At 51.2% G+C, this 16,039-nt stretch overlaps 1 protein-coding gene across 7 annotated transcripts in view; it reads left to right on the forward strand.

The window, feature by feature from the left end:
* Positions 1–16,039, forward strand: part of trpm3 (transient receptor potential cation channel, subfamily M, member 3) — a 73,178-nt gene that overhangs the window by 36,797 nt on the left and 20,342 nt on the right. For all 7 annotated transcript variants that reach the window (XM_057032402.1, XM_057032399.1, XM_057032398.1 and 4 more), the window contains exons 7-12: positions 3,421–3,595; positions 3,767–3,890; positions 10,567–10,639; positions 12,444–12,544; positions 12,769–12,903; positions 13,050–13,100. In XM_057032402.1, the coding sequence (XP_056888382.1) occupies positions 3,421–3,595; positions 3,767–3,890; positions 10,567–10,639; positions 12,444–12,544; positions 12,769–12,903; positions 13,050–13,100 (659 nt within the window). The remainder of the gene's footprint in view (positions 1–3,420; positions 3,596–3,766; positions 3,891–10,566; positions 10,640–12,443; positions 12,545–12,768; positions 12,904–13,049; positions 13,101–16,039) is intronic.

Below are 16,039 nucleotides of genomic sequence, written 5' to 3' on the forward strand. Positions count from 1 at the left end.
AAAATGTAAACTGTAACTGTATATTAGGCTGCATATACAGTGTGTGTGTGTGTGTGTGTAGGTGTGTGTGTGTGTGTGTGTGTGTGTGTGTGTGTGTGTGTGTATTCAATATTATATCTCTTATTGTTGGCTAATACAGTGTGTGTGGTGTGTGTGAGTGTGGGTGTGTGTGTGTATTCAATATTATATCTCTTATCGTTGGCTAACACAGTGTGTGTTTGGGTGAGTTACATCCATGAGTGCTAGAAGTCAAAATTCTATCTTAACCACAGGCTGGTTTGAACCTACTAGTTTAAAGCTACTAGTTTAAAGCTACTAGTTTAAACTACTTGTGAGCCACCATGACTGCAGCTATTTGGGCCCTGACTGAATCATTGTGACTAATTAGCTCCACTATCAGTGCTAATCGGGTCACTTTCAGACCCACACATGCAGGTAAGAGCACAGAGGGCGAAAATGGAAGAACCCAGTCTCATTCATCTGGACCCCCCCCCAACCCCAACTCCCCCCCCTTCATTCATCATTGCTGAGGTATGGTCATGTGATGTGTTGCGACACTGTGACGTTTTGCCACTTTGACGTAGGCGAGGTCCCCAAAAATATTCTCCTTATGTAACTGTCCCTGTTGTAGGGCTGTGTGAGGTAAAGGGGTGTGTGTGTGTGTGTGAGTGTGTGTGTGTGTGTGTGTTGTGTGTGTGTGTGAGTGTGGTGTGTGTGTGTGTGTGTGTGAGTGTGTGTGTGTGTGTGTGTGTGAGTGTGTGTGTGTGTGGTGTGTGTGTGTGTGGTGTGTGTGTGTGTGTGTGTGCGTGAGTGTGTGTGTGTGTGTGTGTGTGTGTGAGTGTGTGTGTGTGGAGAGCGTACAATATGTAAGCACTTAATCTGAATGTGCTCATATCCTGCATGTTTGAGAACGGCGGGGGGTGGAGGGGGGGTGGAGGGGGGGGGGGGGCTAAGCTTTCATTCTGAATTATGCAGAGCTCTAGAAGGGTTCAGGTCTAGAAGGGTTCAGGTCTAGAAGGGTTCAGGTCTAGAAGGGTTCAGGTCAGAGAAGATCCATGGATACAGGAGTCAGAGGCAACGTCTTGGATAAAAGTGGGAACGTTGTAGAGACAGTGAAGAGGACGGAGGAGAAGCAGCGCGTGATTGGACGCGTCAGCAGGGAAATGGGAGGAGGAGGAGGAGGAGGAGGAGGTCGGGACGACTGGAATGGAAACAAACATATTTGAAAATATATCTGCACTCCTTGTGAAAAGCTCATAATGGGTGATGGTGCTTAAAGGTGGCAATTAAGGGCAATTTAGCTGAGACATTATCTCACAGACTCAAAAAGAAAAGATGGCATCTGATATTAAAATGAGACTCAAAAATAAACAGAGGCTGCAGCACTATTGTTCTGGGCTGGACTCCAGATGGGGGGGCCAGTGTTACGGCGCTCTACGCGTGTCCTCCAGATGGGGGGGCCAGTGTTACGGCGCTCTACGCGTGTCCTCCAGATGGGGGGGGCAGTGTTACGGCGCTCTACGCGTGTCCTCCAGATGGGGGGGCCAGTGTTACGGCGCTCTACGCGTGTCCTCCAGATGGGGGGGCCAGTGTTACGGCGCTCTACGCGTGTCCTCCAGATGGGGGGGCCAGTGTTACGGCGTTCTACGCATGTCCTCCAGATGGGGGGGGGAATGTTACGGCGTTCTACGCATGTCCTCCAGATGGGGGGGGCAGTGTTACGGCGCTCTACGCATGTCCTCCAGATGGGGGGGGCAGTGTTACGGCGTTCTACGCATGTCCTCCAGATGGGGGGGGCCAGTGTTACGGCGCTCTACGCATGTCCTCCAGATGGGGGGGGCAGTGTTACGGCGCTCTACGCGTGTCCTCCAGATGGGGGGGCCAGTGTTACGGCGCTCTACGCGTGTCCTCCAGATGGGGGGGGCAGTGTTACGGCGCTCTACGCGTGTCCTCCAGATGGGGGGGCCAGTGTTACGGCGCTCTACGCGTGTCCTCCAGATGGGGGGGGCAGTGTTACGGCGCTCTACGCGTGTCCTCCAGATGGGGGGGCCAGTGTTACGGCGCTCTACGCGTGTCCTCCAGATGGGGGGGGCAGTGTTACGGCGCTCTACGCGTGTCCTCCAGATGGGGGGGGCAGTGTTACGGCGTTCTACGCGTGTCCTCCAGATGGGGGGGGCAGTGTTACGGCGCTCTACGCGTGTCCTCCAGATGGGGGGGCCAGTGTTACGGCGCTCTACGCGTGTCCTCCAGATGGGGGGGGCAGTGTTACGGCGCTCTACGCGTGTCCTCCAGATGGGGGGGCCAGGGTTACGGCGCTCTACGCGTGTCCTCCAGATGGGGGGGCCAGTGTTACGGCGCTCTACGCGTGTCCTCCAGATGGGGGGGGCAGTGTTACGGCGCTCTACGCGTGTCCTCCAGATGGGGGGGCCAGTGTTACGGCGCTCTACGCGTGTCCTCCAGATGGGGGGGGCAGTGTTACGGCGCTCTACGCGTGTCCTCCAGATGGGGGGGCCAGTGTTACGGCGCTCTAACGCGTGTCCTCCAGATGGGGGGGGGCAGTGTTACGGCGCTCTACGCGTGTCCTCCAGATGGGGGGGCCAGTGTTACGGCGCTCTACCGCGTGTCCTCCAGATGGGGGGGCCAGTGTTACGGCGCTATCGTCCCCCCATGATGACTGTCAACTAGCCCTGATTAGCAGAACTGGTGCAGATAAACTAGCATAAACAGGCTCATCATGAGTGAAGGTTCCTCTGTGTGTAATAATGGAAGATCTTCCAGGAGTTAAACAGTCTGCTGCTAACATCTTGGTACCACAGCACCTCATCAGGGCTCTAGGTGGGCCTAGTTGGGCCTAGTTGGGTCTAGTTGGGTCTAGTTGGGTCTAGTTGGGTCTAGTTGGGTCTAGTTGGGCCTAGTTGGGCCTAGTTGGGCCTAGTTGGGTCTAGTTGGGCCTAGTTGGGTCTAGTTGGGTCTAGTTGACATAGCCGGGTTGTTTAGGGAGGGAAATGGGAGATTAGGAAAAAGCTCCAGTCTGAGGAACTTCTAGGACAAACAGATGACAGAAATGAGTTTGACATTAAGCTTCTTAACAGCCAATCATGAATCCCAACATTTATTTATTTGGGGGGGGGGCTCATTGCTGGCTGCAAAGCAAATTTCCAAGGTTCAAAAAATTCAGGAAAAGTGTGTATTTTTTTCTATGTACTATTCAGCTTCTATGTGACATCCAGGTTTCAGTTGTTACCTGGTGAGTACGGGAACAGCAGCTTGCTCACTAGTTGATCCCAGAACTCCTAAACGATCCTGCAGCTTCCCTGAGCAAACGTGTGTCGGAGTTCGCTAACGTGGCCGTGACACTGACGGGGTTTTTCCTCTTTTCTCAGCATTTCCTTGCTCTCTCCTTCTCTCCCTCTCTCGCAGGCATCGGTCAGGGCGTTCCCGTGGTGGCTCTCATCGTAGAGGGGGGCCCCAACGTCATCTCCATCGTACTGGAGTACCTCAGGGACACACCTCCGGTCCCCGTGGTGGTTTGTGATGGCAGCGGCAGGGCCTCAGACATCTTGGCCTTTGGACACAAATATGCTGAGGAGGGCGGGTAAGCGTTCAGAAGTTCACAGTCTTTGAGTTGAAGGACAAACTGTGTGTTTTTAAATGTTGTTGCTTTAAGATTAAAGCACGAATGAAAATGATCTGAACCCTGTTGATGCTCGCGACTCATGTTGTCTTTACTTCTCTGACCCCGCCCCCAAATTATCTACCGTTGCAGCATCATTAACGAATCTCTGAGAGACCAGTTGCTGGTGACCATTCAGAAGACGTTCACCTACAGCCGCACGCAGGCCCAACACCTCTTCATCATTCTCATGGAGTGTATGAAGAAGAAGGAGCTGGTAGGTCCCGTTTGAATGCACGTAAACCTACACGTGCATCAGCTGAATGGAAAACATTTGAGCAATCAATGCTAAAACTGCCCCTTTTCTCCCGTCAGTCCGTCTTTCTTACACATTCTTTCATCAGTCAAATCCCTGAAAGGAATAATAAACAGACATCAAAGCACGAAAGAGAGGGACAAACCTAATTTGTCAGTCTCCAAATTATGAAACGTTTATTGTGTCTATTTTCATCTTTTATGTGTTGCAAGAGAGGTTTAGTTGATGTTTTCTGATTAAGCTGAGGACGAAATGGGCTCCACCTTCAGTCCATTAAAGCCCACGTGCATCCTGCCAAGAGGCTCCATCACACACACACACACACTCCTACTGCCCCGCAGAGAGCTTGAGAGACTCAGTCAGTTGTGTGTGTGTGTGTGTGTGTGTGAGAGAGAGAGAGAGAGCGAGCGAGCGAGGCCATCAGAAAGTATGGAGAGAAAGAAGCTGCTGCTGCTGCTGTAATGGAAAGTAAACACCAGTAAAATTGCTTAACCTGCTCGTCTCTGTTCACTTTTAGATCAAATATTTGCACATCAACCCTAACCCTCTCGACTATTAGTGTCCTGGATAATCTCAACCCTGAAGAACATACTTAACTGGCAAGAAACAGGATCCCAATAAGGGAAACACAAACATTTCAGCGCTAGCAAAGATGGCAGGGTTACACGTTAGCGTCCAATCTGGGATTGGGATCAGGGATCAAGGATCCATTGACCAGTTTTATTTTATTCTTATGGAATGTTGTAGATAAAATGAGTTAAATATAACATTGGTAACTGCTAAATACTGAATACAGCAGAGGTGAACATGGCAGCGTCACTCACTGATCTGTGGCGCCCAGATAATCACACGCTCACGTGCGCTCTGTTGCCAGATATGAAGCAGCCATGAAAGTGCTCTGCAGGTAAGCAACAGGAAAGGGAACAGATGTCTCAGATGTAAAGCTGTCCACACCAGATGGACGAGTCAATAAAAAAGACTGATGCATGCATAGCGTGTTAGCGTTCCCTGGTTGGGATTAAAGTTACCTTCCATGGTGTCAGGTTATTCCAGAAGCTCCCTGGAAAATACACTTGTCTTGTTAGAAGTGAAGCCAAAGGGACATGAGAGGGAATGGAAGACAAAGGAAGCATAACATAATAAATGAGGTCTTCTTTCTGGAACTAGGAACTTCTTCTATAGCGTGCAAGTGCATTGTTGCTACGATCCGGTCCTGTGCACTGTTCCGGGAGTGCTTTCCCATTTATCTAGCTGATGGGCATCACAGGGGTCCTCCTCTAATCATGGTGTACAATCAGCATGAGCCACATATTTGTGCGACTGTAGGCGACTAAATCCAAGAGGGAAGAGGGAGGAACGGCTGAGAATGGGAATGCTAAACGAAGCATCGCATGATTCCAGTCACGGCCCGAAGCCACGTGGCTCCATCCAGGCCTCTAAAGTCCGTTTTCTCAGGTGTGGTTAGAGGATTTGAGCAGTGATGTTTCTATGGAGACGTGAAGATATCTACCAATGAAAGCTGTTCTATCGGGTTCAGAGAGGACAGGCAAGTTCTTCCAACATCAAACTCCCTCATCCACATCTTTAAGGACCTTGCTTTGTGAACTAACGTGCACTATTAAACAGGAAGGAGCCATCCCCAAGCTGTTCACACACAGTTGGGGGCATGAAAGTGTCTCGGAATGGTGAACAATAAGAGCCCCTTTCACAGGCCCTTGGAGGCCGAGGCTAATTCCTGAAGAACATCTCCACCCCATAACTCCCCCTCCACCATCATATGCTGCATTTCACAGAATGACTCTTGCATTCAAATGATTTTTCTCTTTGTGGGAAAAAAATCAGTCTGCAGTTATTGATTTTACACACTTGATCCTGAAGGTGATTGGAACAGATGTCGTGTACGTCTATTAGTGCACGTGTATAGTCAAAGCACGATGCTAAATATAATAGCGTTTTATTCACAGCAGTTACGCTGCAGGTGGAAGGTGATGTCTATGTTTGTGGCTCCGCATCATGTTAAACGTGACCTTCTTAGGGGAGGTGAAGGTCTCCCAAAGGTGAACACATAGTCCACAGACCAGGGGTCTGGGCGGGGTTGGACCAGGAGTATTTGGGTAAAGCCCATGGTTGTTTTAATATTTCTGGATGTGCGGTTAGAAAGCTGAAGACGCTGAGTTACAGTGACTGCCTGGGAGTGAAGGAAGCGTGCACGTGTGTGAGGCAGCGAGTGGAGCAGAAGACTGCAGGATTATTGAGCTTATTTCATCGTGTTCTTTAAGTCCATGTCTCAGTCATTTTCTTATCTCTTGTGCTTGATCTGAAAAGCAATAAAGCAACATTCCAAATTTGCAAGGCGAACATATTTATATGTGCTTATACGTAGGACATTTCTAGACGTAGGTATTTCGGAGCATGGAATCAGCCTCGGAGGACCTTCACTTACTGAAGTCGTCAGTGAGCTCCGCAGTCACTTAGCAAGCTGAAAAATTCCCTTTAAAGTTACAAATGGTTCAACCGTCATTTGATGAGCTGATGAGGCCTGAGGGGAGGGAAGAGGAGGGGATTTAGTGGAGTTAGCACTGAAATACGTGAACGGCTGAAGGCTGGACCTGTCGGGCCCACAGAGAAATCTGCTGTTCAAATAGAACCAGCACCAAATTCTCCTCATGACAAAATGTGGAAACTCCACGTTAGATTTAAGCAGAACTGCTTCTTTCTTCTCCATGAACAAACAACAGAATGATGTTTGAAACCACCAGCTTCTCTCTCAATCATGTCCACAACAAATGAAGACGTTTGTCCCGTCCTCCCGGTGCGCTGGACCTGCTCAGGGGGCCTCTGCTGGTCTCAGCGTGCACGTGGCAGCATCAGCACGGAGCTTTTAATGAAGATGAATGTTTTCCAATCAGTGCAGCCCACTGCAGCGTGACCATGGCGTTCCTCTCCCCACGTCACGCTCGCGGTGCTGAACGATAGATTTGAGCGCTTTGCTTTTTCTCCCCACGGAACGTTTCCATTGGTCGGCACGTGTGCGTCACCTCTTCCCCTCCCCACCTCCAGCCCTCCTCTTTCTTTCTGCTCATTGGACAATTGAAACGCAGCGGACACGACCTTTCCTCTGCAAGGTCACTAGTGAGGGTGAAGGGTCAAACCTTCAGTCAACATCCAAAACTGAAGCTCGTACAGCAGATCAGCCGGGGGGGGGGGGGGGGGGGGGTCGTTGGGACCCACTCGTCACATGATGGAAAGAACGGGGGTGGACTGGAATGGGATCCCCTCGGCAGCAGATGGTGCTGGGATGCTTCTGCATCATGGTGATCACAGGTCACTGCAGGGTCACTGCAGGGTCACCTGTGGTCACAGGTCACTGCAGGGTCACTGCAGGGTCACCTGTGGTCACAGGTCACTGCAGAGTCACTGCAGGGTCACTGCAGGGTCACCTGTGGTCACAGGTCACTGCAGAGTCACTGCAGGGTCACTGCAGGGTCACCTGTCGTCACGGGTCACAGGTCACTGCAGGGTCACCTGTGGTTACGGGTCACTGCAGGGTCACCTGTGGTCACAGGTCACTGCAGGGTCACCTGTGACCACAGGTCACTGCAGGGTCACCTGTGGTCACAGGTCACTGCAGGGTCACTGCAGGGTCACCTGTGACCACAGGTGACCCTGCAGGGTCACCTGTGGTCACAGGTCACTGCAGGGTCACCTGTGGTCACGGGTCACAGGTCACTGCAGGGTCACCTGTGGTCACAGGTCACTGCAGGGTCACCTGTGGTCACAGGTCACTGCAGGGTCACTGCAGGGTCACCTGTGGTCACAGGTCACTGCAGAGTCACTGCAGGGTCACTGCAGGTCACCTGTGGTCACGGGTCACAGGTCACTGCAGGGTCACCTGTGGTCACAGGTCACTGCAGGGTCACCTGTGGTCACAGGTCACTGCAGGGTCACCTTGTGGCCGTGACTGGAAGAAGAACAATGAGGAAGAGATGAAGTGGGTAAAAGAACGGTGGGGGAGGGAAACTACAGCATTAAGATGGAAATTGTCATTGTACTAGGTAGGAGAGTAGCTGGTAGGAGGGGGAGGAACAATGGGGGAGGAACAATGGGGGAGGAACAATGGGGGAGGAACAATTGCACGTCTGCTGTAATCTTCATCTCTCTTTGATTATACTGTCATCCATCTTTGGACAACACTCCCCCTCTCCCTCCCTTCCTCTCTCCCCCTCTCTCTCCCTGTCTCCCTCTCCCCCCTCTCTCCTCCCTCCCTCCCTCTCCCCCCTCTCTCCTCCCCCCTCTCTTCCCCCCTCTCTCCTCCCTCCTCTCCTCCCCTCTCTTCCTCCCTTCCTCTCTCCCCCTCCTTCTCTCCCTCTTCCTCCCTCTCTCCCCCCTCTCTCTCCTCCCTCCCTCTCCCCCCTCTCTCTCCTCCCTCCCTAACCCATCCTTATCTAACAGTGTGAGCTTGAAGGTTAATCTGGTCAAACTAAATTAATTTACTGTAGATCTACTGTAACGTTTTACAGTAGATCTCCACCAGCAGCCCATCAATCCTTCACCTTCATAGGACCATGACACCTGCTCGATAGAAGATGCAGCAGATGCCTCCACATAGGACTGTTTCCTCAAGTCTTCCTTCTTTTCAACGTTTTGCAGCATCAAATGATGAACAAGGCACCAAAAATGACGATCCAGTAACAGCAGCAGCAGCAGCAGCAGCAGCAGCAGCAGCAGCAGAGCAGCAGCAGCTGCAGCAGCAGCAGCAGCAGCAGAGCAGCAGCAGCAGCAGCAGTAGCAGCAGCAGTAGCAGCAGCAGCAGCTGCAGCAGCAGCAGCAGCAGCAGCAGCAGTAGCAGCAGCAGTAGCAGCAGTAGCAGCAGTAGCAGCAGCAGCAGCAGTAGCAGCAGCAGCAGCAGTAGCAGCAACAGAGCAGCATCAGCAGTAGCAGCAGCAGCAAGCAGCAGCAGCAGCAGAGCAGCAGCAGCAGCAGCCAGCAGCAGCAGCAGCAGCAGCAGTAGCAGCAGCAGCAGCAGCAGCAGCAGTAGCAGCAACAGAGCAGCAGCAGCAGCAGCAGAGCAGCAGCAGTAGCAGCAGCAGTAGCAGCAGCAGCAGCAGTAGCAGCAGCAGAGCAGCAGCAGCAGTAGCAGCAGTAGCAGCAGCAGCAGCAGTAGCAGCAGCAGCAGTAGCAGCAGCAGCAGTAGCAGCAACAGAGCAGCAGCAGCAGCAGCAGCAGAGCAGCAGCAGTAGCAGCAGCAGCAGCAGAGCAGCAGCAGCAGCAGCAGAGCAGCAGCAGTAGCAGCAGCAGCAGCAGCAGTAGCAGCAACAGAGCAGCAGCAGCAGCAGCAGCAGCAGTAGCAGCACAGCAGTAGCAGCAGTAGCAGTAGCAGCAGCAGCAGCAGCAGTAGCAGCAGCAGAGCAGCAGCAGCACAGCAGCAGCAGCAGCAGCAGCAGCAGCAGCAGCAGCAGCAGCAGAGCAGCAGCAGCAGCAGCAGCAGCAGCAGCAGCAGCAGCAGCAGCAGCAGCAGCAGCAGCAGAGCAGCAGCAGCAGCAGCAGCAGCAGAGCAGCAGCAGCAGCAGCAGCAGCAGCAGCAGCAGCAGCAGCAGCAGCAGTAGCAGCAGTAGCAGTAGCAGCAGCACTAGCAGCAGCAGAGCAGCAGCAGCAGCAGCAGCAGCAGCAGCAGCAGCAGCAGCAGCAGTAGCAGCAGTAGCAGTAGCAGCAGCAGCAGCAGCAGCAGTAGCAGCAGCAGAGCAGCAGCAGCAGCAGCAGCAGCAGCAGCAGCAGCAGCAGTAGCAGCAGCAGCAGTAGCAGCAGCAGTAGCAGCAGCAGCAGCAGCAGCAGCAGCAGCAGCAGCAGCAGTAGCAGCAGTAGCAGTAGCAGCAGCAGCAGCAGCAGCAGTAGTAGCAGCAGCAGCAGCAAGCAGCAGCAGCAGCAGCAGCAGCAGCAGCAGCAGCAGCAGCAGCAGCAGCACAGCAGTAGCAGCAGCAGCAGCAAGCAGCAGCAGCAGCAGCAGCAGCAGCAGCAGCAGCAGCAGTAGCAGCAGTAGCAGTAGCAGCAGCACTCCCAGAGCTCCATAAAATGAAGCCATTTAGTGGGGGGGGGGGGGGAGGTTGGGCTGCAGGGAGGTGGGGGAGGTGCTGGATGGAGGGATCAGAGGAATAGACATTCCGAGCACACGCTCTCTCGTGCTCCCTCAAGGTGCCCTTGACTCACCGACATGCACAGATACGTATGTGCACATTTGTATCCGCACTGTCGCCGTGGGCTGCGACTGTTTGGGTTAAAAAAGACACTGGGATCTAGAAGAGCTGCCCCAGTTCTCCCATATTTGCTCCTTAGTGGATTTTAATCCCCATTAGTTCATCTCACTGAGGATTGTTTTTAAAAATACCACTAATCCATGTAAATCAGAGGACCTAAACTGGTCTGAGGTGATGCTAGAAAATGGCTGACAGAGCCGCAGAAACAGGGCGGCTTTAGGCCTCATTAGCATCAAATCTTTGTGCTTTTATTCTCGTGCGCTATAATCCCAGATCTGTCCTCACAGTGCACGTGTCCTCCATGAGAGGTTCCTTACGAGGATCCTTTTAGCTTCTGCGTTACCTTGATGAGCTCATTTCATTCTCTCCTCCTAATTGTACGGCAGATTACAGTGTTCCGGATGGGGTCAGAGGGTCATCAGGATATTGACCTTGCTATCCTCACTGCTTTGCTCAAAGGTAGGTCTACGCATAGTGTGTGTGTGTGTGTGTGTGTGCGTGTGTGTGTGTGGGAGGGGGGGCTCAGGTAGAGCCTCTTTCTGCTTTTATTCTTCATAACATGGTTGAGGAATAAAAAATCGCATCTCTTATCTGTGTCTCCTTTCAATTAAAGCTGGATTTGTGAACCTTGTAGCACAATATCCAACAAATATGTAAATCTATTAATAATTGCAATGAAAATGTGGCAACATTAAGTCTGGAGCTCTGATGGTTCTGCTACATCTGCATTAAAGTCATGAGCTTATAACAGTTGATGTTTGCCACTTTATATGTTAATAAGACTTCATATGTTAATAAGACGTCACAACAATGGAATAATTAATCAAGACTAATACAGCAGAGGGCCACGAAAGAAATCATTGCCAGTAATAAATGAGTTATTACTATGTAGTAGTAATAGAGGAGCTCAGGTGAGGTCCAGCTCAGGTGGATCCTCACTGTTGCACGTCAGCACGGACACAACACGGAGGATTCACAGGTCACTGGAGTCAGCGTGCACGCTCTCGCAGGAGCCCGGTGGGATCAGGTGCACGATGGAGCGCGTCAAGAGTTGGTCCTCAGAGTAACGATTCGTTTCAGAAAGTGTGGATCTATTAATTACTAAAGGATGAGGGAGGAGAAAAGAAGCAACACAGCAGCGAGCAGTGAAAGGAAGGAAGGAGTGAAACTCAAAGGAGGGATTTTGGGTCACGTTCTCTTCCAAAACACGGGATTTGACTCTGCTGAAGAACTTCTGCCTCCAGCTCAGCAGCCATGACAGGGTGATGGAGAAGAGAGCAGGAACTCAGAGGAGAAGAAGGATGCAAATCTGTGAGGACAAAGACGAGGAGCACAGCAGAGGAACTGAGGCCAGCTGATGCAGCCGTGGGCCCCAGGAACTGATGCTGGGCAGCCTGAAGACCAGCGGGGCCGCCAGAACAAGGCCACCCTGCACTCTAATGTGCACATATCTACACCAAAGCTCCACATTAGCAGGCTCTACATCTCATTAGCAGGGCTTTATTTTGAATATTAAACCAGGTGATTTGGCTCTGCTTATTAAAAATGGGAGGGATTATCGTTTTACTACAAACAAATGTCCTCAGCAGACAGAAATTGTTTAATGGTCCTAATTCGGCGAACGCTCAATGATGTGAGCGGCCGGATGATTTTGGTTCGTTTGTTTCAGGTTTGAGCGGACAAAGCCTCCACGTGCTCCTGTCTTCGCTTTTTCACTGATCACTTTATAGTTTCTGGTGTGAAAATTATAGAAACACAATTGTGTTGGATCATGTTCACGGTAGAATTCTGAATTATTGTTCTTTCAGCGGCTGTGCAGAGAAGGGAAACGAGCAGCTCTGCAGACAGTTGAATACGAGGGAAACAAAGAGCCGTTAACCTCCAGCAAAGGGAGGACGGCATGTTCAAGCAGCAGCCAGCAGGAAGAGTTGCAGAGCTCCCTTAATATCTGCAGGGATGCTCTTCTCTCTAAACGCACCTTTCACTTCCTGTCAGATGGGAATGACGACATGAACAGCACTAAACAATCACCTGCTTTATGTTCTGCACGATTGGTTTAGATTCCTCAGCAGTAGTCAGAGGGCAAAGGTCACTGTCAAGGCTGCGCCGCCCCTACCCCTGCCCCCCCCCCTTCTCCTGTTAGATCCTATTACTCCTCAGTGAACTCTGAACATGTCTGTGAGGACTAGCGGCGTGCTAGTGTATGGGTGCTCATGTTTGTCCCTGTTTCAGGCACAATCACCATTCTTGGTCTGTCTCTCAGGTGCCAACGCCTCAGCTCCTGACCAGCTGAGCTTGGCTCTGGCCTGGAACAGAGTGGACATCGCTCGCAGCCAGATCTTCATTTATGGACAGCAGTGGCCTGTAGGTGCATCAACACTAATTATTCCTCCTACTTCACCCAGGGGTACAAACACCTACACTCATGGAAGCACTTCAGGAAAGATGAAGCACTTTAATCAGAAGTGTCACGCTCAGACACCAATAAGGCGTTGAGGGAATTAAACAGTCATGCAAACAGAAGAATCAGTCAACCTGTATGAAGTGGATGTAAGCTAGTAGCATATGCTGTCGGCACATATTTCCAGGTGGGATCGCTGGAGCAGGCGATGCTGGATGCTTTGGTTTTGGACAGAGTGGACTTTGTCAAGCTGCTGATTGAAAATGGAGTCAGCATGCACCGCTTTCTCACCCTTTCCAGGCTGGAGGAGCTCTACAACACGGTAACCACGCACCACATTAGCGCATGATGCGGAAATGCTGCAGATAATATGTTATTTTATACCAGGTAATAATGTCTCCTACATTACATTATTACAGGGTGAGGTTGGAAAAGACATTACATTTGGGTTTTCTTTCTTTCCCGTAGAGACACGGACCCTCCAACACGCTGTATCACCTGGTTAGAGATGTCAAAAAGGTACGAGCATCACAATGAGCTCGGTGGCTGTTCAGACAGGTTCGGGTTCGGGTGAACCCGGACCCGAACCCGAACCCTTCACTGTTGGGTTGTTTGTGCATCAAAGACATTTGATCGCGTCCATGTTCCATTGCTTTTTAGCATTCTTTTTTTTTTGTAGCCTTTTATGCTGTTAACTGTTGTTATGCTGTTGAATAGAAGAAGCTGTGCTCCTCCAGCTGGTGTTGCCGGCTGCTGTCGCCTCTTACAGATCTGGTGTCTCGTGACTTTTTAGCAGTTTACGCCGTTCTTTCTCTCGGGCACACGCTGCCATGCTAAATAAAAGGAATCCTACTCTCTGTATTAAATATTGCTTTATCCACAGAGGGAGCAACTGTGGAACCACTGTGAGACTGAGGACGGAGAATTTAGATGAACGCAGTTTATTCATTCTGGTTCTCACCAACACCAAAAAAAAGCTTCTAGTTGTGTCAAATCCGTATTTCAGCAGGAGAACAAAGTCGTGAGTCAGTCGTGTTTTTTCATTTTCATATGAAATTCCATGAACTGCTAAAATGATCCTTCAGTGCAGGTTGTCGCTGCACTTAAGGCCCAAAAGTGAAGCTCTATGCAGTATTAATTATCTGTGCGGCCTCCCGTAGCAGAGTGAATGATTAATACAGTAACATGCAAGTGCCTTGAAAACTTGCAGTCATTATATGTCTGAATGCCAATTAGGAGTGATCCCAGTGGTGAGAGTGGGGAGGTTAGCATCTCTTAGCATCTCACAATTAGCATTTAAGCATGTTCATTACTGAAAGTGTTACAGCAGTGCTACGTTCCCCTCTGAGAGGGTCACCATTGCTATCACTCTTCTGTCACCTCTATCATTAAACAGTGCAGACCAAACACCAACCACTCCACACATGTTCATGCAAAGCTCAGCTTCCCGTGCACGGCGTAACATTTCTGTCTCTTTCTTTGCACCGTTGCTGTGGTGGAGGTCAGTGTTTGACCATCGGACAGGCTGGTGGGTGGCTACAGGCAACATCTGCTTCATTCTTTAGTTCTCATTCTGCTCTGGAGATTCTTCAAACCACCACGTTGTCTTCACACACCTTCTCTGTTCCACCTGTGTGAGACTCCTGAGCGGCAGTTCATGACTGCAGAGGCGCTCTGCGTCTTTAAAATGAACATAAATAACAAAGATAAATAACAAAGATATCTTTTTAATCCTAAAATAAAGGCCACATGGATGGATGGATGGATGGATGGATGGATGGATGGATGGATGGATGGATGGATGGATGGAGGATGGGTGGGTGGGTGGATGGGTGGGTGGGTGGGTGGATGGATGGATGGATGGATGGATGGATGGATGGATGGAGGATGGATGGATGGAGGATGGATGGATGGATGGGTGGATGGATGGATGGATGGGTGGGTGGGTGGATGTGTGGATGGATGGGTGGATGGATGGATGGATGGATGGATGATGGATGGATGGATGATGGATGGATGATGGATGGATGGATGATGATGGATGGATGGATGGATGATGATGGATGGATGATGGAGGGGTGGATGATGATGGATGGATGATGGATGATGGATGGATGGATGATGGATGATGGATGGATGATGGATGACGGAGGGGTTGGGAGTTATCTGACAGCTCCTAATTTGATCATTTGATAACAGAATATTACCAGTGACCATCATGGAATTATTGGAATTACACAGAGTCAGTGCAACATTGGCAAAAATATATGAATGTTTGCAACCTGAAGAGCAGATCCTGGTGAACTGACTGGATCAGGGATCAGGGACCAGGGACCAGGGATCAGGGACCAGGGATCAGGGATCAGGGATCAGCGATCAGGGATCAGCGATCAGGGATCAGGGATCAGGGACCAGGGATCAGGGATCAGCGATCAGGGATCAGGGACCAGGGATCAGGGATCAGCGATCAGGGATCAGAGATCAGGGACCAGGGATCAGGCCTGATCCCCCTCCTGTGTGCTATGGTGGTGGACCGGTTGATAATGAGGCTCAACAGGAAGCCCCCTGGGACTCTGGTGTTTGCAGGTGATTTGTTGCGAAATGTCGGAGGCAGAATTCCGTATTCAGGCGACCAGGACCGGACTAAAGGAGCCTTATGGTGGTAGATACGGCGGAACAGTGGAGTCACAGGGATTACAGGACAGGACGGGACCATTCAAAGTTCTTGGGGTCAGCAGCCCAGAGCCATGGAGGTTGTGGAAAAGAGGTGAAGAAGTGTGTGAGGCGGGTTGGACTGAGTCAGGTGAGGTGTTCAATAGAAACGTGTCTGATAGGTTCCGGTCTTCTCCAGGACCCGGAAGCAGCCAGAGGCGCAGTGGGAACATGTCCAAAGAGCAAGTCTTGATTGAAAGGTCCTCCTGGACCACAGGGAAGCACTCGTCCAGCCTTCCGGGGTGCACAGAGACATGGGAGTCAGGTCCCGCACGTTCTCCAGTCCAGCAGGGCGGCGTGGAGACCGCGACCGAGCAGGAAGCAGGAAGCAGGAAGCAGGAAGCAGGGAGGAGCACTTCAAACGAGTTGGAAACGACCAGTAACGAGGAAACAGGAGTCCGTTTTACCGGATACGATGACCCTCCGACGCTGGTAGACAGGCGCTCCGCCCTTAAACAGGGGGCCTGGTGTAGGTCGCCGACAGGTGCGCCTACCTGCAGCACCAGCCGTAGCCATTATCAGCTCCTCCACGCCCCCTGCAGGAAGAAACGAGCAGGACCACAACAACACACGACCCGGAACCCTGGACCCTGAAAGGTCAGCAAGACCCAAGGGCGGACTGTGCAAAACCCCTTAAAGCTGATTTTAAGAGATTAGCCAACAAGGTTTTGATAGATCCACCAAAAGCTGCCATGTGACCTCAAACGGGTTTGTCCAATAAACTATGCAAAATTAGTTTAATTAGT

This window comes from Takifugu flavidus, chromosome 5 (genome assembly GCF_003711565.1).
Source record: "Takifugu flavidus isolate HTHZ2018 chromosome 5, ASM371156v2, whole genome shotgun sequence".
Taxonomy (NCBI): domain Eukaryota; kingdom Metazoa; phylum Chordata; class Actinopteri; order Tetraodontiformes; family Tetraodontidae; genus Takifugu; species Takifugu flavidus.